The sequence below is a fragment of the Triturus cristatus genome, chromosome 3_1 (assembly GCF_964204655.1).
Source record: "Triturus cristatus chromosome 3_1, aTriCri1.1, whole genome shotgun sequence".
Lineage (NCBI taxonomy): Eukaryota > Metazoa > Chordata > Amphibia > Caudata > Salamandridae > Triturus > Triturus cristatus.
Window position 1 is genome coordinate 18,014,560 of NC_140583.1, and position 26,858 is coordinate 18,041,417.

Below are 26,858 nucleotides of genomic sequence, written 5' to 3' on the forward strand. Positions count from 1 at the left end.
ACATCTACCCACTTATATACTCTTACACACATATATACTGCCTTTCACATATGTAGTTAGTCACAAATGTACCACTGAGATATACATTCACTAACACACCCATACATACACTCACCCAACCATACAGTCCATCACAGATGCACTCTTAAAACCATGCACCCATAGAATCACCCACTCACACATGTATGCACAGAGTCACACACACCCCACCCACACAAACGCTCAGACACCCATACAGATACTCAGACAACCAATCAATAACCCATAGAGACACTCATATAGCTATTCACAAAACCATGCAGCCGCTTATACACCAACAGACAGACAGATACAGACATTCACACAGTTTAGTCACTAGTCTGCAGTAAGACACGTTTAATGACTCACTTATACAGTCAGTTACGCACCTAGAAAATCATCCATTCACACACTTATACACCCACTCATTCTTCCATAGGTTTTTCCCAATATATATATTAAACATATTTAAAATTTACAAAAACACACACTCACTGGATGCCGTCATCAGTGATGTCATCAGTGATGTCACTAACCATGTCATGAGTTATGTAATATGTGACGTCATCAGCAGTGCATTGCGGGGGCGCGAGTTATAGTTAGCTGAACTAACTATAACGGGGGAATTTCTAGGGTTTTGTACGAGGGAAATGTCCAGCTAACTATAACGCCCCTGAAACCTATGGTTTTTTCAGTGAATATATATACATGGAAAGTTCTATCATGAGCATGTTTTAACCTTGATCAATGGTCATGTCACATCAGACCACCTGCCACAAATGTATAAAAAAAGTTTTTTCTCCCATCAATTTATTTGAAGTACTTAAGAGAACGGTAGTAAATCATGCCCAAGTGGGTCATGGAATTAATGCATTCCCATGTAGATGGGATGTCCCTGATCTCTTATCAGAATCTTAAACCACAATCGATACACTCATGTAAAAAATTAAAATCAATTAATTGATTAAAATATTCATTCAAGATTAAAGTGCCAAATGGTAGTTACAAAGAACCCCTAAAAGCGCTAATAAATATTTATTACGTCATAAATACCTAAAATTACCATATGTATAAAATCACATATATACATATAATTGCTTGGGGGAACAAACAATATTGTTTGATAATCAGGGAGACCCTTTGTACTCCGACTTGTAAAATAAAAAATGGTGAAATGGTCTCTAAATACAACTATATGAAGCCCACTTGGGCCCCACGTCTGATCTGCCTCAAACAGACACGTTATATTGATATAGCATCAAAAAGAGGAAAGGAGTGAAAAAGAAAAAGCAAATATTAAAATCAGGGAAAATAATATGTCTGCCGTATGACTAAAACTTTACAGTACGGAGGTCAGACATTTGTGTTAAACACAATACAGATAGCTGTAGGTGAAATATCGAAAGAGTGGGAGAATTAAAGGCAGGTGAAAAAATCCTCACTCGAGTTGAGCCCATTCGGAGTTTTGGTGTCTAACTCGAGGATGTACCTAACTTTCTTAACAAGGGTTCGCGGTCACCACCACGTCGAAGGGGTGGGACAGTATTCACCACAAAGTAACTCAGATAGTCTAGGCAACTACCATGGATCTCTTTAAAGTGCCTAGCAACTGGATATGCTGCGTCGTTATTACTGATAGCCCTCATGTGCTGGAGTATACGCTAGTGGACCTGCAACTTGGTACTACCAACATATTGCAGGCCACAGGTACACTCCAGCACATAAACAGCAAAGGAATATGCTACTTACCAGTATGCATCTGTTCTTGGCATGTAGAGCTGCAGAGTCACACACTGAGGATAAGATCGCCATCTGGTGTTGGGCTCGGATGATTGCAGGTTGTTGTTGTCTTCGGAAGAAGCCTTTGGTCACGAGGTTGGTGACTCCTCCCCTGGACAACAGTGCGCATGGGCATCCACTCCATCGGCAGATTGTTTTTCGCCATGATGGGAAAAGATGGAGTATATAGAAAAGAAAGAAAGGATGTCCATGTGTAATGTCTAAGTAAGACGGATGCTGGAACAGATACAGGTCCCGGGGAGGCGGGCGGGCGTGTGTGACTCTGCAGCTCTACATGCCAAGAACAGATGCATACTGGTAAGTAGCATATTCCGTTCGAGGCATATGAGCTGCAGATCACACACTGAGGATAGATTATACAGCAGTGCTCCCCTTAGCGGTGGTCGCCTGTATCCGTTGCAGCAGCTTGAAATAAAGTTTTTAGGACAGCCTGGCCCACGGAGGCCTGTTGTTTGGCCTGCACGTCAACACAATAGTGTTTAGTGAAGGTATGCGTGGTAGACCATGTGGCTGCCTTGCAAATGTCTTCTAAGGGAATATTGCCTAAGAAGGCCATAGAAGCCCCTATTTTACGCGTGGAGTGCGCCCTAGGGGGAACTGTAAGTGTACGTTTAGCCTTGAGGTAGCATATTTGGATGCATTTAACTATCCACCGGGCTATTCCTGATTTGGAGATCGGGTTGCCTTTGTGTGGTGGCGCGAAAGCAACAAAGAGTTGTTTTGTCTTTCGAAAAGGTTTTGTCCTGTCGATGTAATAAAGCAAGGCTCTTTTAACATCTAAGGTATGTAGGGCCCTTTCAGCTACCGAGTCTGGATTTGGGAAGAAGACCGGTAGTTCTACTGATTGGTTAAGGTGGAAAGGGGAAATCACTTTTGGAAGAAATTTAGGGTTTGTCCTAAGAACCACTTTGTTACGGTGTAGTTGTAAGAAAGGTTCCTCAAGTGTAAGGGCTTGTATTTCACTTACTCTGCGCAGGGAAGTGATTGCGATAAGGAAGGCTACCTTCCATGTTAGGAATTGCAATTCACATTTGTGCATAGGTTCAAATGGGGGACCCATGAGTCTTGTTAGAACCACATTGAGATTCCACACTGGTGCAGGTGGCAATCTTGGGGGAAGAATTCTTTTGAGACCTTCCATAAACGCTTTGATGGCTGGTACCTTAAAGAGGGACAGGTGTTGCCTATTTTGCAAGTAGGCTGCCAAGGCTGCTAGGTGTAGACGTATAGAGGAATACGCTAGATTGCATCTTTGCAAGTGTAGTAGATAGCAAATGATGTTTTGGATGGAAGCATCCAATGGATGTATGTCATTATTAGCGCAGTAGATGGCAAATCGTTTCCATTTAGCGGCATAACACGCTCTAGTAGTAGGTCGTCTGGCTTCCTTTATGATATTCATACAGTCTGGAGGGAGATTGAGGTAACCGAACTCTAGGACCTCAGGAGCCAGATCGCTAGGTTCAGTGTTTGAGGATCTGGGTGTCTGATTTCTCCATGGTTCTGGGTTAATAGATCCGGGGAGAGGCGTAGCTTTTGATGTGGAACTAAAGATAGTTCCAGCAGTGTGGTGAACCACGGTTGACGTGCCCAAGTGGGAGCCACTAGTATTAGTGTTAGTGACTGTTGTTTCAGTTTGCGTACCACAAATGGAACTAGTGGGAGAGGCGGAAAGGCGTACGCAAATCTGCCTGACCAGTTCATCCATAGGGCATTGCCCTTCGACTGTGGGTGTGGAAACCTGGCGGCGAAGGTTGGGCATTTTGTGTTTTCGGGAGTGGCGAACAGGTCTATGTCTGGTTGTCCCCACTTTTGGAAGAAGGGGAGTAGAACCTTGGGGTGTAGTTCCCATTCGTGGATCTGTTGTGTGTGGCGACTTAGGAGGTCGGCCACTTGATTGTGGATCCCTGGGAGATGTTCTGCTAACAGGTAGATGTTTTGGGGAATTGCCCATCTCCAGATTTGCTGTGCCAGTTGGGACAGTTGGAGAGAGTGTGTCCCTCCCTGTTTCTGTATATAATACATTGTCGTCATGTTGTCTGTGCGTATGAGGACAGTTTTGTTCTTTAGGTGAATTTGAAAGGATTTTAGTGCTAGGAACACTGCTAAGAGTTCCAGGTGGTTGATGTGGAGCAGTTTTTGTTGGCTGGTCCATCTGCCCTGAGTGGTATGGTGAAGGAGGTGGGCTCCCCACCCCGTGAGAGATGCGTCTGTAGTTAGCACAACTTGTGGAAGAGGCTCTAAGAACGGTCTCCCTTTGGACAGGTTGATGGTGTTCCACCATTTCAGTGATCGAAGTGAGCGACTGTCCACCAACACCAGATCGGTAAGTTGTCCGTGAGCTTGGTTCCACTGTTGTGCTAAGCATTCCTGTAAGGGACGCATTTGAAGTCGTGCGTGTGGGACTATGGAGATGCATGACGCCATCATGCCTAGGAGCTGCATGAACACTCTTGCTGGAAGAGATGGATGAGTTTGAAATTGAGAGATGAGATTTTGTATACTGGCTATCCTGGCTGTGCTGGGATAGGCAATGGCTTTGGATGTATCTATGGTTGCTCCTAGATACTGATGTAAGTGGGAAGGTTGTAGGTGGGATTTGGGGTAGTTGATAGTGAATCCCAAATCGTGGAGAGTTTGAATCGTGCGATGAGTGTGGAGAACGCATTTTTGGTATGTATTGGCTTTTATGAGCCAATCGTCCAGATAGGGGAAGACATGGATCTGTTGTCTTCTGAGATGCGCTGCCACGACTGCTAGGCACTTGGTGAACACTCTGGGTGCTGTTGTTACTCCGAATGGGAGAACTGTAAATTGATAGTGTTGCCCATCTACCACAAATCGTAGATATTTTCTGTGAGCGGGATGCATAGGGATGTGAAAGTATGCGTCCTTGAGGTCCAATGTGGCGAGGAAGTCTCCCTGTTGTAAAAGTGGGAGGACTTGTTGGAGAGTGGTCATGTGAAAATGATCCGAATGTATATACTGGTTTAGTAGTCTGAGATCCAGTATGGGCCTTAGTGTTTTGTCCTTTTTGGGAATGAGGAAGTATAGAGAATATACCCCTTTTCCCTGATGTTGAAGGGGGACTGGTTCTATCGCATGTTTTTGTAACAGGGATTGAACTTCTTGTTTGAGGAGAGAGAGATGATGCGAGGACATTGGACGTTGTTTGGGCGGTATGTTTGGGGGGGATTGTATGAGTTCGAGGCAGTAGCCAGACTGGATAATTGGTCTTACCCACCTGTCTGTGGTGATGGAAGTCCAGACAGGCAGGAATTGTTGGAGTCGCCCCCCGACCGGAGTGGAATGGTCTGGGGGGAGTGGTGGCAAGTCACTGTTTGGTGGCTGGTGAGGTGCGGGTGTTGTTGTTGTTGCCCCGCCCTCGACCTTTGTTATTGTTTCCCCTATAACCTCCCCGGAAATAACCTCTGTTAGGGGATGTTTGTCCAGAATTTTTAAAGGTGGACGTGGTCTCAGTTGATGTGTTTTTGGAGCCTCCTCTATAAAAGGAGCGACGAAAGGAACCCCGGTTTTGATGAGACTGCAGTGCTCCCATAGACTTGGCAGTTTCATTATCCTTTTTCATTTTTTCTAATGCAGTATCCACTGCAGGGCCAAATAGCTGCTCTTGGTTGAAAGGTTGAGCTAGAATTGCGGTTTGAACCTCCGGTTTAAAACCGGAAATACGGAGCCAGGCATGTCGTCTGAGTAAGACGCTAGTATTGACCGCTCAAGAAGCAGTGTCTGCTGCATCTAAGGCGCATTTAATGGAGGCATTAGATATTAATTTGCCTTCCTGGATGAGGTCAGAGGCCTGGGACTTAAAAGGTTCAGGCAGATGTTGCATAAGGTCCTCAAGTTGGTCATAATGCGCTCTATCATACCTGGCTAACAGGGCCTGGGTATTCGCAATACGCCAATGGTTAGCCGCCTGCGCGGCGACCCGTTTGCCCGAGGCTTCTAAAAGCTTAGACTCTTTGTCTGGGGGAGGCGTTTCTCCAGTTGTCTGTGAGTTAGCGCGCTTCCTGGCATTTGATACGACTAGGGAGTCTAAAGGGAGCTGGGCCTTAATGTATGCAGGGTCTTGCGGGGCTGGTCGGTACTTTTTTTCGATGCGTGGGTTGAGAACCCTAGCTCGAACAGGGTCCTTAAAGACTTCAGTAGCATGCTTTATAACCCCTTTGATCATGGGCAGTATGTGAACAGTCTTTTGTGACTGCTCAAAGGTATCAAGGAGAAAGTCCTCTTCAAGGGCGTCTGTGTGCATTGTAACGCCGTGGAATGTTGCTGCCCTATTTATAAGTTGGCCGAACCCTAGGTGGTCATCAGGAGGGGAGGGCTTGGAGGGGTAGGTAGTGGGGTCAGGCATGTCAGGTATAGGATAAGACCAGTCATCCATGGGTGCTGGGTCTGGGAACGTAAAAGGGTCGTTTGGATCAACAGGATCATTAAATAAATCAGGGTCCGCCCCTCCCCCTAAGTCATCATTATCATCCTGTGGAGGAGGTGAATGATAGGGAGATGGTAAAGGTAAAGGTAAAGGAGAATCAGGAGGAGGAGGGGGGGACGGGTTAGGAGGTAAAACAGGAGAGGAAGGACGAAGTGGTGAAGTAGCACAGTCCTTTTTCCGTATGGGAGCTGGGGGAGGTGTAGTGTCCAGCTTCCGCTTTTTATATGGGATGGCAGTCACATGTCCCGTGTTAGGATTGATGTAGATCCGCTTCTGAGTAGGATCTGGTCGAAAAAGTTCATCTGGCTCCGAAGGTGGTGTCTGTGATGTCCGCTTCGGGTCTTTATGAGCTTTTTTCGGCGGGGACGCAGTTTTCGGCGCCGATGATTTTTTCGGGTCCGATGGATTTTTCGGAGCCGACTGAGTTTTCGGAGCCGACTGAGTTTTCGGTGCCGACTGAGTTTTCGGTGCCGACTGAGTTTTCGGTGCCGACTGAGTTTTCGGTGCCGACTGAGTTTTCGGTGCCGACTGAGTTTTCGGTGCCGACTGAGTTTTCGGTGCCGACTGAGTTTTCGGTGCCGACTGAGTTTTCGGTGCCGACTGAGTTTTCGGTGCCGATGGACTTTCAGGCATCGATGTTGAAGAACGTCTCGGTGCCGGTGGAGACTTCGGTGCCGAGGAACGTTTCTGTGCCGAAGGAGATTTCGGTCTTGGAGCCTGTTTCGGTGCCGACAGTGGGTGTTTGGGTGCCGAGGGTGTTAAAGGCACAATCAGGTGAGGTTTGCTCGAGCCCGAGCCACCCACAGGCTTAGATGTCTTCGGAGCCGGGCCCGAGGGCGGGGCTTCTGAAGAGGATTTCCGGTCGCGACTGGGCCCAGCTGGCGGAGTCTTGACCAATGCTTTTTTGGATGGGGCAGGGGCAGGGGGGGTGGTACTCACACGCTGCCCTGGAGTGATGAGGTCATCGGAATCGTCGGCCTCGGACACGATCTCGAGATCTTCGGTGTCGTCTTCGGGAACATCTTGAGCAAAGATGTCCTCCGGTTCTGGAGCTGGTTTGGCCATAATATGGCGTCGAGCTCTTCGGTCCCGGAGGGTCTTCTTCGAACGGAAAGCGGAACAAGCTGGACAGGTGGACTCGTTGTGTTCCGGCGACAGGCAGAGGTTGCAAACCTCGTGGTGGTCACTGTGGGGGAACTTCGCTCCACACTGGGGGCATTTTTTGAAGGGTGTCCTGTCCATCAGCCGCTTCCGGAACCGGTCCGAGTTGATGTCGACGTCGATGGAATGAAGATTAAAGAGTTAAATCGATTGCCGGAAGTTTTCTGCTGGAGCGGAAAAAAGTTCATCCGAACCCAATGGCGGAAAAAAACAATCTGCCGATGGAGTGGATGCCCATGCGCACTGTTGTCCAGGGGAGGAGTCACCAACCTCGTGACCAAAGGCTTCTTCCGAAGACAACAACAACCTGCAATCATCCGAGCCCAACACCAGATGGCGATCTTATCCTCAGTGTGTGACTCTGCAGCTCATATGCCTCGAACATCAGTTTTGCATGTTAGTTTTTTAGAGATAACTACAGGATCATCATTAAAAGGGATTCTGTATGATATTTTGTTCCTTCCTAGTTTACAGGCTTTGCAGGATGCACATTTCATAAAGCCTTTGGTTGATTGTAACCAGGAACTGGTAGTTGATACTTCAGGACTGCTCTTGACAAGCATGTCGTTCATTGAACGTGCTCTGCGAAAGGTTATTTCAGGAGCTTTGGATAGAGACACCAATCACTGGGTCATTACGGACAACCACCCAATTTTTGTTGAATATCATGCGCAACTTATTGTGTTGTCGACTGTACGTGGTAATCAACCTGGGTGGTTCGATGATGGCTCTGGATATATTGGGCAACTCAGCTTGATTGGGGCTGCAACCTAACGCTGTAGAACAAAAAATAGTGCTTGCTTTCTTAATCGCTCTATCAAGCATATTAACAGTGTACCCCCTAGCTAGAAATCTTTTCTTGCTCTGAACCGGAGCATTTATGCAGTCAGCATCAACACTACAAATGCGTCTGATACGCAGCATCTCACCATAGGGATGCGGTGTATCAGATGGTCAGGGTGGTGGCTGATGGCATGTAGCACTGTGTTGCCCGCTGAGGATTTGCGATGTAACCGGGTCTCCAGATGATTATCTTTAAGTACACTTCCACATCCAAAAAGTTTACGGATACCTTGCTAACTTGTGCTGTAAATTCAAGATTGAGGTTATTGTCAAATTAGCTTCTGACTCAGAACCTCTCCAAATGAGGAACAAATCGTCTATGTAATGGTACCAGGTTATTATATGATTGGTCAGAATATGCCCAAACCTAGCCATAAGGACTTGCTCCTCCCACAGTCCCAAATGTAGACACGTGTAATTGGGGGAGAAGCAAGCCCCCATAGTCACACCTCTCATTTGTTGGAACACCTGACTTCGGAACAAAAAGCAGTTGTTATTTAAACATGTCAAGATCATGTCTGACAGCATTTTGTTATGTTTCAGCATATGGAGTGGTTTTGTCCGCAAGTAATGTTCAACTGCTCTGACACCATCTAGATGGTGTATGCTGGTGTACAGAGCAGTGACGTCAAGAGTTATTAGCAAGTAATCCTCTTGCCAAACTATAGTGTCTAGCTTTCTCAGGAAATCCCCTGTATCCTGTAAATACGATGGTATATTTTTGACATGCTCCTGTAGGAAATAATCAATATACCGCAAAGTATTCTCCATGATACTGTTCTTTGCGGAAATTATAGGTCTTCCACGAGGTTTGTTGGGGTCTTTGTGTATCTTTGGAATTAGGTATACTACTGGAATTACCGGATGGTTTACTTTAAGGTATTTAAATTTGTCACTGCTTAGTAACCCAGCATTTTATCATGATAGCAGCTTTGTGTTGAAGTCATTCCAAGCTAGTTTTACCGTCTTCCAATCACCCCGCCTGTAACATTGTCGATCATTCAGGTGTAGGAGTGCTTCATCCATATACATTGTCGTCGGCACCGAGTTTTGGGCCTTCAATCAGGGCACATTTAAGGATCCACCCCAAATTCTGGAACCCTCTGCTGCTGATTTCCATGCTGTCCACATCCATGCTGCTTTTCCAAGGCCTCCGAAACTGGACTCTTTACTGCTATCCTTAAATTCTTATGTTCCCATCTTTCTCGGACCTTATTCCATCCGATCTTCTGAGGTCTCTATTGTGCTGTACAAGTCCGAGCCGATCATTCGCTCCACTATGGGGCCCTTCTCTATTCTGTGGCTGGAGCGTGTATATCATCAACCTGAACACGGTGTGAAGATCATTCACTCTTCTCTTCTCACGTGTCTTGTCCACATATCTTTGAAGACCGGTAAAATCTGAACACTGCTTAAAAACAAACCTCAACCTTCTTTCAGTGGCTCTCAGAAACTATCACCATCCATCACACTTCTTTTCTTAATATGAATACGTTTCTTGAAAGGACAGACGATACCAGTTTCAACAGCACCTGGATCTCTACAACCTTCGCCAGCCCCACCAGTCTGCGGCTTGGGAGCCAATATCCAAGTTACAGACGACCGTCTATTGAACACAGATAATGGTGATCTCTTGCTGCTGCTTGGCTGGTCAGTGGCCTTTGATACAGTTCACTGCTAGGGTTTGCATGACACTTCTCCGACAGGCATGGTATAAATAACACTACTTTAAACTGGTTTGTGTCATACTTTCCTGGCAGACAACAATTTATGCAAATAGACTCCTCCAACTCTCCACCAAAACAGCTGAATGGAGTCATCCAGGACTCTATGTTCCATTGTTGGACAGGCCACACGAAGGGCTTGCTCCCTCCCCGCACGACAGGGCCCGAGCTCCGGCCCACCAGGCATAACCCACGAAAAGCACCTGTACCCCGTCTCCCGACGGATCTTCTGCCCTCGGACCTCTACTCATCACGGGGCCCAGCCCCACCGGCTCCCCCGGCCGGTTCAAGCCGCCATCTTGGGCCCTGCACCACGAGGCCGCGTGGCCTCGCCCCGACCCTAACCCCGGGCCTGACCGGCCCCGACATCCCGGCACCACCATCCACCCGGGAGGTGAGCGGACCACTTGGCAGGTCAATGGGAGGACGAAGTGTCAAGAGCTCTTCCCCCGCCAGGTGCCGATCGCCTCCAGCTCCCCCAGGCGCTGGCTCCACCCCCTGCTGGGTGTCTGGACACCTTCATCCCGGGCCCTCCGACCTCCAAGTGCGAGGGTCCGGACATCAAAGAGCGCCTGCCCTATAACTGGGGCAACTCCGGAGCAGGAAGGCAGTTGTATCCTGGAGTCGAGAGACACCGAGAGAACTCAGCCTTGACGGACTACTGGCGCGGCCGCAGCCCGCTCTTGTGAACCATCGTCCTGCCTGCTGGCGCTGCCGCGGCCTTCTGCAACATCCATCCTCGTCGGGACCTGCTGGCGCTGCCGCGGCCCGTTGTAACGACCATCCTCACCGGGACCTGCTGGCGCTGCCGCGGACCGTACATCGACCATCTTTCCGGGACCTGCTGGCGCTGCCGCGGACCGTGTCCCGACCATCTCGACCGGGACCTGCTGGCGCTGCCGCGGCCCGTACCAACTAAACCACCAAGCTCGAGGAGTGTGAGCTAGTCATCATCTCATCCGAACTACCTGACTGGTAAACAGACTGTCCCGCTCCCCCTTACCCTGCATTGAGAGACTTGAATCGAGGGGACCCCTGAGTCCAGACCTCCTTGTACCATTCAACCGTACCTTAAGAAGTGCTTATAAAGAACACTGAACCTTATCCGTGTGTGGTATCTGTCTGTGGGGGGGGGAAGTTACTTGTCTGTACGATCGCTGGAGACGGCTCTCCCCGGAGACCTCTCCTCCTGACCCCGGCCGACCCTCCCGGTCCGTCTACCCTTTCTAACATTGGTGGCCAGCGGCGCGATCCGAATCAACGCGTAATCGTACAGAGAGTAGCTCACCCCACGACAAAAACACGATGTCAGCCAAAGATAGCAGCTCCACCGAGAAATTCCAAATGGATAAGTTAGAAGAATACAACCACCGCGAACTGAGACAATTCTGCATAGAACTTGGCATTGCTACCACCGGCCTGAGTACCAAGGATGATCTAAAGCACGCCCTAGAGTCGTGGACAGAAACTGGGGTCGCCAGACCCTCCGACCAAAGCAGCATCACACCAGAGGGGAACGCCACGGCTCCCGAGGAGCGGGGAACGGGCCTCTCGCAGGAGGAGATCCGAGAAAGAGAAAGAACCAGATTGCACGAGTTGGAAATGGCACGACTCAAGATGGATGGGGAACTCAAGTTAGCTGAACAGAAACTCAACCTCGAGCATATGCGGCTCCGAGAAGAACGAGAAGAGAAGCAGAGACAGAGAGAGCTGGAGGAGAAAAAAATAACGCTCGAGCACGAGCGCCAACTAGCGGAGATAGAACTTCGGAAACAGAATAAAGAACTGGGGGTGCCTGAGCGACCACACACCCCGGGGCCAATCGAGAAAAAAGTCCACATCCCCAAGGATGTTGTCCACGAGTATGTCCGAGAAGACGACATACAACAGTGGTTTAAAGCCTACGAGATCGCCATGACCTCCCACCGGATCGACCGGAGTGATTGGGGAGCCGGACTTTGGGGGAGGTTTATCAACGAGGGTCGCGATGCCCTACTGCAGCTCCCAGATCACCAAATGTCGTCCTACGACCACATGAAGGCTGCCCTCCTCACCCGCTACGGCCTCACACCCGAGATGTACCGCCAGAGGTTCAGAGATTGCACCCGGATCCCAGGTACAACTTGGGTAGAATACGTGAACTATTTTAGCCGTGCCTTCGGGGTAGAATACGTGAACTATTTTAGCCGTGCCTTCGAGGGTTGGATCAAGGGGAGCCATGTCACCACCTACGAACAACTCTTTAACCTTATGGTATGGGAGCACCTGTCGAACAACTGTTTCGTCGAGCTCAGGCAGCACCTCCTCGACAGTAAGCTGACTGACCCCCGGCAGCTCGCCGCCGAAGCTGACCGATGGGAAAGCACCCGAGTGGGCCGGAGGGGGCCACACAAACAGAACAGAAGCAACCCAGGCCAGCACCGTCCTCGGGGAGGAGGAGGGGGCCAGGGGCGAGGGAGAGACGCCTTGCCAGCAACACCCGTGGCCAGCACCCCGCCTCCGGCCGGCCGGGGCAACCCCCCGTGGCGTCCTGGGTTCCGAGCCAACGTCACGTGCCACCGATGCCAGCGAGTCGGCCACTACGCCAATGACCCGAGCTGCCCGCAGAACCAAACACCCAAGCCCCGCCAGGTAGCTGCCGCCGCCCTGGGGGAAGAGCGATTATCGGGGGAACCAGAAGAGTATGAGCCGGCCCAGCAAGAGTGGGAACCGGCCGCCATGGTCCTGGCGTGCTTAGGGGGAAGAGACATGGTCCCACGGGCTCCCCTACCCGCTAACACCAGGAAATACGGTCAGTGGGTGACCATTAATGGACAGCGAGCCGAGGCCTTGCGTGACACAGGCGCCAGTGTGACGGCCGTCCGCTGTCACCTGGTGAAGCCCGAGCAGATCCTGCCGAACATTCTCTGCCCCGTCCGCTCGGCAGACAACTCTGAGAGTATGTGTCAAATGGCCTGCGTCCCGTTCGAATGGGGAGGGGTCTCCGGCCTGTTGAAGGTGACGGTCCGGGACGATGCCCCCATGGACTGCCTCCTGGGGAATGACCTCGAGAGTTCCCCGTGGGCCACCGTTGAGAGAAGAGAGCACCTGGGGGTGCTGGGCCTCCCGGACTGGGCCTGCGTAACCACCCGGTCCATGGCCGCCCGTGCCGTCCCCCGATCAGAAGAACCGGAATGGCCAGCACCTCCGCCCCCGGTCGCCCCAGTAGAAGACAACGACGAGGCCAGACTCCCAGACCCGACGACCGAAGGGGACGCGCAACCCCAGAACCTTCCTGACCTGGCTCAGTGGCGTCAAGAAGGGGGGCCCACCCAAGAACAGTTCCGCCAGGAACAAAAGACCTGTCCCTCCCTCGAGGGACTCCGCCAACAAGCCAGCGCCCAGAACGCAGGGGACTCCACCGGAACTCACTGGGTCTACTGGGATAACGACCTGCTATACAGCGAGCAAAGAATCGCCGAGCTGGGGGCCGGTCGAGTACTGGTGGTACCTCTCCGCTTCAGAGACTTTCTGCTCAACCTGGCCCACGATGTCCCCCTGGCTGGACACCTGGGCCAGGACAAAACGTACAGCCGCCTAGTGACCCACTTTTTCTGGCCGAAAATGAGGAACGACGTCCTGAACCACTGCCGATCTTGCCCCACATGCCAAGCCAGCGGGAAGAGTGGTCGGAAGCTGAAAGCACCTCTGCAACCCTTCCCTGTGGTCACCACCCCGTTCGAGAGGGTGGGGATAGACATTGTGGGGCCTCTGGACCCCCGCACGGCACAAGGACACAGGTTCATCTTAGTACTGGTGGACCATGCCACCCGCTACCCCGAGGCGGTGCCCCTACGGACCGTGACAGCTCCGGTGGTTGGCCGGGCCCTAATGGGGATCTTCTCCCGGGTAGGCTTCCCCCGAGAAGTCGTCAGCGACCGAGGCACGAACTTTATATCCAAATACATGAAGTCCCTCTGGCAACAATGCGGGGTCACCTACAGATTCACGACCCCCTATCACCCCCAAGGGAACGGACTAGTGGAGCGTTTTAACCGCACTCTCAAGGGGATGATTGGGGGATTGGAAGAGCCCCTCCGTCGCCAGTGGGATGTACTACTCCCGTGCCTCCTCTTCGCCTACCGAGAAGTTCCCCAGAAGTCCCTCGGTTTTAGCCCTTTCGAACTCCTGTACGGGCACCCTGTGCGAGGGCCCCTCAGCCTAGTAAAAGAAGGTTGGGAGATGGCCCCCCTAAAGACCCCTCCAGACGTCTTCAAATACCTCCTGGCCCTACGCAATCAGACCCGGCGCTTCAGAGAGATGGCCAAGGCGAACCTCGAGGCCAGCCAGGAGGACATGAAGAGGTGGTATGATCACAATGCCTCCTCCGTTGAGTTCGAGCCTGGACAACAAGTATGGGTGATGTCCCCCACCGAACCATGTGCCTTGCAAGATAAGTGGACGGGGCCCTTCAAAGTGGTCGAGCGCAAAAGCCCCGTCACTTACCTCATCGACCTGGGGACCTCCCGGAACCCCCTTCGGGTCCTCCACACCAACCGACTCAAACCACACTTTGTGCGCTCAGAACTCAGCCTCCTGATGGCTACGGACAGTGGGGCAGAGGAAGACTCCGAACCCCTCCCGGATCTTCTGAAGACTCAGGAGAATGACGGCTCCGTGGACGGGGTCCGGCTCTCTGACGCCCTCACTTCGGAGCAACGCCAGGGCTGCCGGAACCTCCTGCTGCAGTTCGCTACCCTGTTCTCCCTCACCCCCGGGGTCACCCCTTGGTGTTTGCACGACGTGGACACCGGGGACAGTCCCCCTGTCCGACACCGGGCCTACCGCGTACCAGATCGGGTACGGGCCTGCATACAGGAGGAAGTGGCCAAGATGCTCACAATCGGGGTCATCGAGCCCTCGGACAGTCCCTGGGCCAGTCCGGTTGTATTGGTCCCCAAAGCCGCTGCCCCCGGCACCGCACCTGAACTGAGATTCTGCGTCGACTACCGGGGCTTGAACGCTGTCACCCGGACCGACGCTCATCCGATCCCCCGAGCAGACGAGCTGATCGACCGGCTGGGGGCCGCCCGCTACTTCAGTATCTTCGACCTAACAGCGGGCTACTGGCAGATCGGCCTCACACCCAGGGCTCAGGAACGGTCAGCCTTCTCTACCCCCGATGGCCACTACCAATTCAAGGTCATGCCCTTCGGCATGAAGAATGCCCCCGCCACGTTTCAACGCCTCGTGAACCAGGTCTTGGCGGGGCTCGAAGAGTTCAGCGCTGCCTACCTGGACGATATCGCTGTATACAGCCGCCACTGGCCCGACCACCTCCGTCACCTCCAAGAGGTCCTACAGGCCCTCCAGCGGGCCGGCCTCACAATTAAGGCCGGCAAGTGCCAAATTGGCCAAGGGTCTGTGACCTACCTTGGGCACCAAGTGGGAAGCGGGCTGGTGGCCCCGCTACAACTTAAGATTGCTGCCATCCAGTCCTGGCAGCCCCCCGTCACCCAGACCGAGGTCCGAGCCTTCTTGGGGCTCACCGGCTACTACCGGCGGTTCGTGAAGGACTACGGCAGCATCGTGGGGCCCCTCACGGGTCTCACGTCCAAGAACCAACCGAAGCGGATTAACTGGACCCCCGATTGTCAAGCGGCCTTCGAGAAGCTGAAGGCCGCCCTGTGCACCGCCCCTGTGCTCCAGGCCCCCGATTACAGTCGGGAATTCGTGGTACAGACCGACGCCTCCGACCACGGCATCGGAGCCGTCCTTTCTCAGTTAAACCCCGAAGGTCATGACCAGCCGGTGGCCTTCATCAGTCGACGTCTCCTGGCCCGAGAACAGCGCTGGAGCACCATCGAGAGGGAGGCCTTCGCAGTGGTGTGGGCCCTCAAAAAGCTCCGGCCCTATCTCTTCGGTACCCACTTCCGGGTACAAACCGACCATCGACCCCTGCAGTGGCTGATGCAGATGCGGGGGGAGAACCCAAAACTCTTGCGCTGGTCCATTTCCCTGCAGGGAATGGACTTCACTGTGGAGCACCGACCAGGCCAAGACCACGCCAACGCGGATGGCCTGTCCCGCTTTTTCCGCCTCGACGAAGAGAGTCCCCAAGGAGATGGGTGACTCTCCCCGCCTTCAGCTGGGCGGGACGCATGTTGGACAGGCCACACGAAGGGCTTGCTCCCTCCCCGCACGACAGGGCCCGAGCTCCGGCCCACCAGGCATAACCCACGAAAAGCACCTGTACCCCGTCTCCCGACGGATCTTCTGCCCTCGGACCTCTACTCATCACGGGGCCCAGCCCCACCGGCTCCCCCGGCCGGTTCAAGCCGCCATCTTGGGCCCTGCACCACGAGGCCGCGTGGCCTCGCCCCGACCCTAACCCCGGGCCTGACCGGCCCCGACATCCCGGCACCACCATCCACCCGGGAGGTGAGCGGACCACTTGGCAGGTCAATGGGAGGACGAAGTGTCAAGAGCTCTTCCCCCGCCAGGTGCCGATCGCCTCCAGCTCCCCCAGGCGCTGGCTCCACCCCCTGCTGGGTGTCTGGACACCTTCATCCCGGGCCCTCCGACCTCCAAGTGCGAGGGTCCGGACATCAAAGAGCGCCTGCCCTATAACTGGGGCAACTCCGGAGCAGGAAGGCAGTTGTATCCTGGAGTCGAGAGACACCGAGAGAACTCAGCCTTGACGGACTACTGGCGCGGCCGTAGCCCGCTCTTGTGAACCATCGTCCTGCCTGCTGGCGCTGCCGCGGCCTTCTGCAACATCCATCCTCGTCGAGACCTGCTGGCGCTGCCGCGGCCCGTTGTAACGACCATCCTCACCGGGACCTGCTGGCGCTGCCGCGGACCGTACATCGACCATCTTTCCGGGACCTGCTGGCGCTGCCGCGGACCGTGTCCCGACCATCTCGACCGGGACCTGCTGGCGCTGCCGCGGCCCGTACCAACTAAACCACCAAGCTCGAGGAGTGTGAGCTAGTCATCATCTCATCCGAACTACCTGACTGGTAAACAGACTGTCCCGCTCCCCCTTACCCTGCATTGAGAGACTTGAATCGAGGGGACCCCTGAGTCCAGACCTCCTTGTACCATTCAACCGTACCTTAAGAAGTGCTTATAAAGAACACTGAACCTTATCCGTGTGTGGTATCTGTCTGTGGGGGGGGGGAAGTTACTTGTCTGTACGATCGCTGGAGACGGCTCTCCCCGGAGACCTCTCCTCCTGACCCCGGCCGACCCTCTCGGTCCGTCTACCCTTTCTAACATCCATCAAATCTCAAGTTGTTCTTATGGGCAACTCTCCATCTTTCAAGGAACATATCACGAAAAGGCACAGCTTGGTTACAGCTTTAATTAAGATGCATAATAAAGTCCCTGTTAACATCCAAGAACCTCCGATGAAAGTCCAGGGCCTTAGTCTTGTTACACATCGACAGGTAACGTTCTTTTCACTGGCCTTGCAGGATCCTCACTCTCACCACATAAACAAATTTCCAGGTGGTGGCTAATCGACAACAAAAGAAGGTTTGAGTATGCTTCGCCTCCGAAACGTTCGCATTGGCTTCCTCTTGCCAACAGAATCCACTCTGAAGTTAGGCATGTGATCTACAAAGCATTCACAAGAGAACCCCTCACGATTTGGCTTCTAAACTCGAGGCATGTGGTGGCATACACACTTCAAGGAGTATTACTCTTCCAGTGTGGACATCCCAAAGACGTACACTGAAGATGCTCGCCAGGAATCTTTTCCATCACATATCGCATGATTCCAGCATGATGGCCCTTTGCAACACAGACTTTCTCCATCATTGCTACAATTAAGGAAATAACTCAAACCCCACTACTGCACAATTCTCCTGAAACATTCTTCCTATGAGATATTACGTTTTATTTTACACTTTTCAATATTAGTTTGACTTTTAATCACAAACATAGTGACAAGTCTCACAGCTGTAAGATAAATATCAAGTGTGCCATTGCCTTCTGGAGCCAGGTCCACACCATAGAAGTACCCCCAATAAAATGAAAATAAAAGAAAATTGTGAGACGGAAATATATACAGACAAATGGAATTATTGTTCAATATTTGAGAGCACACTCAACGAGGCTGGATGTGAGCCATATATGGATTGACGTGCACACTGGAGATACAGTGACGATGAACTGGTGATGCACACACTGAAGTTCTGTCAAGAACGGTCAGGCTGGTTTCCCAGGGCCGCTGTGACTCAAGGGCACTAAGGCAAGCATTGTGACAACTACTGCAGCTGTTCTTGGGGAAACAGGAGTTAAGCACGCCTGCAAGCTCACTGAATTATCAAGTCCCTGCTCTCTCGATTAACTTTGAGGGTATAGCGAGGTCAATCCATCGAGGATTTCTCCGCAATCTCTATCTGAACCTTTATTACGCGACCTTCTCCATAAAAAAGGCGTGCGCTCTTCAAATGTATGTGTTTGGTCTTTAAATCACTGCACGGGAGGGGACCATGTTATGTTAAAAAGAAACCGCAGCCTTATATCCCGGTACGCTGGCTCAGATCCAGTGAGCTATGCCCAAAACGGATCCGTACAGCCAGATATGGTGGCCGCTCCTTTTCGTTCTTGGTCCCAAACACTGGAATCAGCCACCCTTGCCCATTCGCTCAGATCGAACCTTCTTCAAGAAACTTCTGAAAACATGGTTGTTCGATATTTGATCACCGTATGGAATTGTGACCTGTATCTGACTGCTTCGGTGCCGAGAGATCCCCTCGGGGATAATTCATGCATCTAATATATAAATAATAATAATAATATTATTATTATTATTATTATTATTAAGAGGCCTTGTGTTGTAGAACTCTTGCATCAGCTTGCACACACAGCTCACACAATACCCTGTCCAAGCGGGGCTATTCGTTTAAGTAAAATATGTAACACTTTCATTCATATAAAGTAAAAGGTTCTTAGTTCCTTTCAGAAGTGTCGCGGCCTATCGTCCCATGAGTAAGATTCTTCAAGGTGCTCTAGGCCAATACCAGGGTTGGATCCGAGAGCAGGTAGCAAAGATACATAGGTACTAGGACTCTATCTACCAAGCTCAGCACTGGGCGTTTCGTAAAGCCACAAGGCCCTCCGTGCAGTACTTACTAAGTGCTGACGGGTGCCTGACCTGGCGAACAGGGGAGGTGACTCGCTGGTCGATCCATTCCAATGCCTGGGATGTAACCGCGATGCTCTGGAGTACCCGGACAGGAGGAACGCAGGCACTAATTGCGCTGGAGATCACTGCTCAGGCTGCAATCCACGCTGATCTGCAATGCTAAGAGGGAGTGGATGAAGAACCAACGGCTCAGAGGACACCTCTCTAGCTGGAGCACTCAAGGTTGCAAACTCCAGATCTTTGTTCCAAAGATGGCCTTACTTCATGTGTAGGGAAATCTTCAGGTTGGGCTGCCACACATGCAGTGTCATGCAAAGTAGAAAGTAGAGTGTGTCATTTTTCAATCACCACGCCACTAGTGTGCGCAGATGCAGAGTTCTTGGTGGCACAGCAGAATTCACTTTTCCGTGCACAGGCGAAATCCTTGGTGGGTGGGCAGTTGAAGTTGTTTTCAGTTCTCCATGTGCTTACCACACTGAAGGTCTTCAGAGCAGCAGAGTGTCAAATGAACCAGGGGGCGCAAGAGTGAATCAAGGTAGGCTTTCCGCACACCAAGCACTCTTCCTCCTCTCAAGCTGTAGCAGCGAGGGTTCTTCCAGAGTCGTGAGGGACTGCCCCTTAAAGAGTGATAGCCGAAGATTCTGCCTCTTCAGTTTTCCTCTGCACAGGAGAACCAAACTTCTTCCAAGTAAAATGTGAACATGCGATATGCCACAGAGGTCAGCGCTCATCCAGTCTCAGCCAACTATTGATCTGAATCCCAAATCTAGACAGATTCAAAGTTATTCCCAAACTTTAGGGTGTTTTAACCCTGCCAGAGTGCCTTTTCGTCATGGGTGTCACAACTCCCCTACAGCCAGCCATGCAGGCACTGCCACCCGTTGGTGTATTGACTTCCCGGCAGCTCTGCCCAGACAAATGCAGCTGCGGTCCTCACTCTCTCAACCAGAACATAACACATGATGGGCGGGTTTGCTGGCAGCCCTTCTCCTTTGCATGAAGTGGCCAGCCATGATTGTGTCTTCGGCCACTTATTTTTCAGGATATAGGCTTACCTGCGGGACTGCCCTGAGGCAGGACTAGTGAACAACAAAAGACTCTTCCTGCTTCAGTCACTGCACGTGAATCAGAACCCAGGCACAGGCACTTTGATTCCCAATGGATTTTAGAGTAGGGGCGTAGTGTAGGGGACAGGTAGGGACAAGGGGGGCCAGCAGCATAGACTACTACCATAACGTATCGTGCACCACCCAACCTTAGGGGCAGCATACATGCTGCTGGGCACCAGCCCTGGCGTACACCACATCTTAGGTATCTAGGCACATTCATGCACCCACAATACATTTGATGGGCTCGCATATTAAATAAAGGACTTTGACACAGGTCTCCTGAACTAGAAAACATACCAAACCTTTCAGACTAAGACCATGATAGCAAGCTGTCAGATGAATACAGCAGCCAGTCATGACAGACTACACAGAATCACACAGGGAGAGAAGGCAGACAGTCTCCACCCTGAGTGCAGTAAAAGGGCCAGTATCTGACTGTTACACTCGCTCATTGGGATAAAGCAGCATCCTTATTTTAGACAGATTAATCAGTTTTGATTCGTTATCACATTTAGGGGCAAAATACCACTACCTGAAAACAAACTATTTTTCAAAGCTAAATCCTCCTTCCTTATATCCCAAATCGATAAGACAAGAAGCTGCCCAGGCAAACTTTTCGGCATCATCAGGTAACAAACAAAGTCTTCCAGAGAGACGAGAGAGAGAGAGAGAAACGAGAGAGAGAGAGAGAGAAACGAGAGAGAGAGAGAGAGAAACAGAGAGAGAGAGAGAGAGAGAGAGAGAGAGAGAGAGAGAAACGAGAGAGAGAGAGAAACGAGAGAGAGAGAGAAACGAGAGAGAGAGAGAAACGAGAGAGAGAGAGAGAGAGAGAGAGAAACGAGAGAGAGAGAGAGAGAGAGAGAGAGAGAGAGAGAGAGAGAGAGAGAGAGAGAGAGAGAGAGAGAGAGAGAGAGAGAGAGAGAGAGAGAGAAACGAGAGAGAGAGAGAGAGAGACGAGAGAGAGAGAGAAACGAGAGAGAGAGAGAAACGAGAGAGAGAGAGAAACGAGAGAGAGAGAGAAACGAGAGAGAGAGAGAGAAACGAGAGAGAGAGAGAAAAGAGAGAGAGAGAGAGAGAACACTACTGAGACAAGTCAGTTGACTTTCCTTCCTCACTACTGAACCCAAACAATACCTCCTGGAATTAATTTAGGGTGCTAAGTGTAGACGACATCACGAAGTGTGCTGCTCACTTCTCTGATCCAATCCCTTCCTCCCTAATAAACAAAGAGATCTGAGGCCTCATCTCCCCCATCCCCTCTGGACTTCGATAATCAACTCCTCTCTGTCACAAGGAGCCGTTCTAGACTACCTGAAATCAGGTCAGGATACCCAACTCCTCGAGAAAAATGGAGCTAACCTGGAAGACATGGACTGCTTCGGAGTGATGCGCAACCTCCCTATCCTGGTCAAAGTACTAGAAGATGTGCAGTCTCTCAACTCAAACAACATATAAAAGGCGCTGATTGAAGAGAAAAATTCTTGTTTGAGGGCTGAGAAACCAATAATGTAATCTGCCAGACTTGTTATAATTGAGGACACTCTCTCCATTCTAGACAAAGGGAACTCATGTCTACTGGTTCTTCTTGAACTTTCCTTGGTCTTCAACACATTGAGCACAAAATTCTTCTCAATGCTCTAAAGTCACGTATGGGGATCGACTACTTTTCTTTCTATCTCAAAAACCGCTGCCCTCAAACTAAACTAAAACACTCCCGTCAATGCCTGCCCTTATCAGTCAAGGGGTTCTCCGGAGCTCCACCCCATCAATGCCTGCCCCAGAAAGTCAAGGGGTTCCCCAAGACTCCATCCCGTCAATGCCTGACTGGTCAGCCAAGGGGTTCCCCCTGGCTCCTCCATGTCAATGCCTGCCCCGGTCAGTCAAGCGGTTCCTTCGGGATCCTCCTGGTCAAAGCTTGCCCCTGTCAGTCAAGTGGTTCCCCGGGGCTTCTCCCCATCAATGCCTGCCCTAGTCAGACAATGGGTTCCTTTGGGATCCTCCCTGTCAATGCCTGCCCCAGTCAGTCAAGGAGTTCCTCTTGGCTCCTCTCCGTCAATGCCTGCCTTCATCAGCCAAGGGGTTCCCCAGGGCTCCTCTCCGTCAATGCCTGCCTCCATCAGCCAAGGGGTTCCCCAGGGTTCCTCCCAGTCAATGCCTGCCCCGGTCAGTCAAGGGGTTCATCTGGGCTTCTCACTGTCAATGCCTGCCCCGGTCAGCCTAGGGGTCCTCAGGGATCCATATTTGCCCACATGCCCTTCAGTTGGTCCTCCAACAAGTCTATGTTTTGCATCATCTGTATGCATATAACGTACAGCTTTAGCTAGAAATCTCATCTCTAGCTGGTGTTGTTTACTTAAATAGAATGCTATTAACTGTTCAGTCTTGGCTATTGGTTAACCACCTACAGCTAAACCCTCTGAAGACTGACTTCCTCCTAATTTCTCCCCTGCACAGTGCTCCCCGGAAAGAAGACTGGCTCACCTGCCCAGATATACTCAATTGCCTCCCAACATTGTTGACTGCACATCCCTTGAAATAACACTGGACAGAAATCAAACATGCTTACCCATATCAACTACACGACCAAAAGCCCCTTATACCAAAGCAGACTTCTACAGATCGAACATTTCATCCTGTTACCTAATGTCCAAAATGTCATACAGGAGCTGGTTATCTCTTGGCTTGACTACGGTACTGCAATTCTAGTCAGCACGCTGAAATCTCCCTTACACCCATGAAGGCAATGCTCAATGCGGCTGCCAGACTCTTCTCAGTAGCCAGACTCTTGGGCCAAACTATTCCCTTACTGATCACTCTCAAGTGGTTCCTGATTGGAGTCAGCTGCCTATTCAAAGTGGCTTGCACTACTCACAAAGCACTTCATCTCTGGACACCTAAATAACAGGCCTGCAAACTCACCCGTTCTGGAGGCAGACGCTCCCTGTGAAGCTCAAGTACACTGATTTTTGAGCCACCTAGATTTAAGAAAGAGATCCCACTCACGCTTCTTCACTGGAAATGCTCCAAGGATCTGGAACTCACTGTCTCCGGAGATTCGCACAAACCCCTCCTTGGCATCTTTCAAGAAGAGTGTTAAATCATTTGTGCTTGAAATATATCCAATGTACTACTCGGTCATTGTAAACTGCAGAGAGTACCTTGAATCCTATCCATGGAGATAAGCGGATTTTCTGCCTTTCCTCTATCTAACCTTTGCATATCTCGTCCCTTATTGTATATAACCTCCAACCAGTTCTCACTGTAACCTGCTGTCACCTTTTATTCTGCACAGTGCCGTGACACACTTGGATCACGTACTCACTTTGTAAAACCCTCACCGAATAAATAGTAAATCATTATATTCATTTAAAAATAGTAGCTATTAATCAGCTGCCACCAAGCTTTTGTCATGCCATGACTGGCTCCCGGGGATGATCGTCGCCCGTGATATGAAGGAGAACTTCTTTGGCCATACTTGTATCAGTATTTAACACTTTGGAGGTAAGCAACAGAGAAATCATGTGTGTTGTGTAAACGCTTGGGTACATGAGATATGGGGTATCCTTTGCCAGAGTCCCCGTGTAAGTAGGCAGGCAGGACGGCCGGACAGTGATCCATAGTTATCAATGGTAGCCCGAGACAAGGGTTGCCATTTCCCTACCTGTCCCCCTGCACTGCGCTTTCCCATGCCCTACTTCCACCGCCCCCCCCTCCTCACGGGGCATAACCCTAGATCATGCATTCCCTGTGGTGCAGTAGGGGCACCCAACCCTTCAGGTGGGACCTCAATCCTTCAGGGGCCCCCATTCACCTCAGTTCAATGAATATCTGTGAGGTATGTAGGCTATGGGGCCCCTCTTCACATTCTGCTATGAGTATTAACGCCGGGAATATTATGTTATGTTAGTAAAACTTATATAGCGCACGATTACCCTAAGGTGTCCTGGCGCTTGCTACAGTCCTCCTAACTGACGGTTCCGGCCAGAAGAATTAACACAGCCATGTTTTGAGCGCTTTCCTAAAAGCAAATAGGTCCTTGGAATTTCTCAGGCTAAAACGAAGTTCATTCCAGGCCTTAGCTGCCCCGACGGAAAAACTTCTGCCTCCCCATCTAGCTCCCTTTGTGGTGGGTACTACAGTGAGTTTTGCTCCTCTGGTCCTCCCTCTCTTTCCTGGGTGCAGTCCTCCCAGGCACTTGAGTATTACCTCCTTGCCCTGCCCCCCTTCCCTCCTCTGAGTGGAGGACTCCCCTGGATACAAGATCCAGATACTAGAACATGTTCCCTTCCTTCCTACAAGTGCAGCACTTTATGAGTATTACCACCAGGTACTGGCCTCTGATCCTCCCTCTCTTCCCTGGATGCAGTCCTCCCTTGCCCCTGAGTATTACCTCTGTGTCCTGACCCCTTGCTCCCTCTCCCCTGGGTATTTCGTCCAGTTCCTGGGCTCTGCCCCCCTTTTCCTGAGTGCAATACTCCCTGTCCCCTAAGTATTACCTCAAAGGCCTGGCATCTGGTCCTCCTTCTCCCCCGAGTGCAGTACTCCCTGGCCCCCAAGTATTACCTGCAGGTCTTGGCACCCCTCCCCTCGGTGCAGTGCTCCCCCCTCCCCGACCCCAGTATTACCTGCAGGTCTTATCACCCCCTCCCCTGGGTGCAGTGCTCCCTGACCTCCTCCCCAGTGTTAACTGCAGGTCTTACCCCCCACTCCCCTGGGTGCAGTACTCCCTGGCCCTCTCTACCCCCAGTATTACCTGCAGGCTTTGCCCCGCCCCCCGTTCGCAGTACTCCTTGCCCCTCTCTACCCCCAGTATTACCTGCAGGTCTTGCCCCCACCCCCTCCTGAGTGTAGTACTCCCTGCCCCCCCTTCCCCTGGGTGCAGTACTCCCTGCCCCACCCCTCCCCTGGGTGTAGTACTCCCTGCCCCTTTCTACCCCCAGTATTACCTGCAGGTCTTGCCCCCCCCCCTCCTGGGTGCAGTACTCCCTGCCCCCCCTCCCCTGGGTGCAGTACTCCCTGGCCCTCTCTACCCCCAGTATTACCTGCAGGCCTTGCCCCGCCCCCCGGGTGCAGTACTCCCTGCCCCTCTCTACCCCCAGTATTACCTGCAGGTCTTGCCCCCCCCCCCCTCCTGGGTGCAGTACTCCCTGCCCCCCCTCCCCTGGGTGAGTACTCCCTGCCCCCCCTCCCCTGGGTGCAGTATTCCCTGCCCCCCACTCCCCTGGGTGCAGTACTCCCTGGCCCTCTCTACCCCCAGTATTACCTGCAGGTCTTGCCCCGCCCCCCCCGGGTGCAGTACTCCCTACCCATCTCTACCCGCAATATTACCTGCATGTCTTTGCCCCCCCCCCTGGGTGTAGAACTCCCTGCCCCCCACTTCCCCTGGGTGCAGTACTCCCTGCCCCCCCTCCCCTGGGTGCAGTACTCCCTGCCCCCTCCTCCTGGGTGCAGTACTCCCTGCCCCCCACTCCCCTGGGTGTAGTACTCCCTACCCCCTCTCTACCTCTAGTATTACCTGCAGGTCTTAAGACCCCCCCTTCCTGGGTGCAGTACTCCCTGCCCCCCCTCCTGGGTGCAGTACTCCCTGCCCCCCTCCCCTGGGTGTAGTACTCCCTGCACCCCCCCTCCCCTGGGTGCAGTACTTCCTGCCCCCCCCCTTCCAGGGTGCAGTACTCCCTGCCCCCCTCCCCTGGGTGTAGTACTCCCTGCACCCCCCCTCCCCTGGGTGCAGTACTTCCTGCCCCCCCCCTTCCTGGGTGCAGTACTCCCTGCCCCCCCTCCCCTGGGTGTAGTACTCCCTGCCCTCCCCTCCCCTGAGTGAAGTACTTCCTGCCCCCACTCGGTGCAGTACTCCCTGCCCCCCCTCCCTCCCCTGGGTGCAGTACTCCCTGCCCCCACTCCCCTGGGTGCAGTACTCCCTGCCACCCCCCATATTACCTGCAGGTCTTGCCCCCCACACACAGTATTACCTGCAGTCCTCCGCTCCCCTCGGTGCAGCCGTCCCTGTGGCCCCCCCCTCGGTCGCTGCAGTCCTGCCTGGGGGCCCCCCAACATCACCGCCCCTCCCCCCGCCCACGTTATACAACCAGCACGCTTGCTGCAGAAACACCCAAAACAAAGACACCGCGCACAACAATGGGGACGGGCTACACAAGAGACCATTCAAACTCGGCCGTGAAACCGCAGACCCGGGGGACCCATGAGGACACTCTGGAAGGGAGGCCGCCTACCTCTTTGATAACCATAATACATAGGCGGCACTATAGCACTACAAACACCCCCAGGAAACCCACACATCTGCTCTGTGGCCAGTGTGCCCCAGCACAGCAACAAGATGGCACAGCTCCAAGATGGCCGCTACTGTGACATGGCCGGTCCTCCTTCTCTGTCCTTTTCAGCACACGCTGGCTGTTACGCTTGGTCCATCCTTGTTGTCGACACCACTCTCTGCACACGTAGTCCTTCTTCTCTCTCCAGGACTCGTCAGTGGTCTTCTAATGTGCGGGAGCGTGGAGGCCATCTTTGAAGGGTTGTTGTTTCTAGGTCTCATTGTGAGTTTTAGTCCATTTAGCGGCCAAGATTTCTAATTGCTATGTGTGACATTTTCACAATTT

At 52.0% G+C, this 26,858-nt stretch overlaps 1 protein-coding gene across 3 annotated transcripts in view; it reads right to left on the reverse strand.

The window, feature by feature from the left end:
• DDB2 (damage specific DNA binding protein 2) overlaps positions 1-26,361 on the reverse strand; it is a 171,319-nt gene extending 144,958 nt beyond the window's left edge. Inside the window, exon 1 of one of the 3 annotated variants that reach the window (XM_085646609.1) lies at positions 26,214-26,361. In XM_085646609.1, coding sequence (XP_085502735.1) covers positions 26,214-26,298 — 85 coding nt within the window. In that variant the 5' untranslated portion in view covers positions 26,299-26,361. The remainder of the gene's footprint in view (positions 1-26,213) is intronic. The other 2 variants (XM_085646608.1, XM_085646610.1) reach the window with 2 other exon arrangements.
• Between the last annotated feature and the right edge of the window lie 497 nt (positions 26,362-26,858).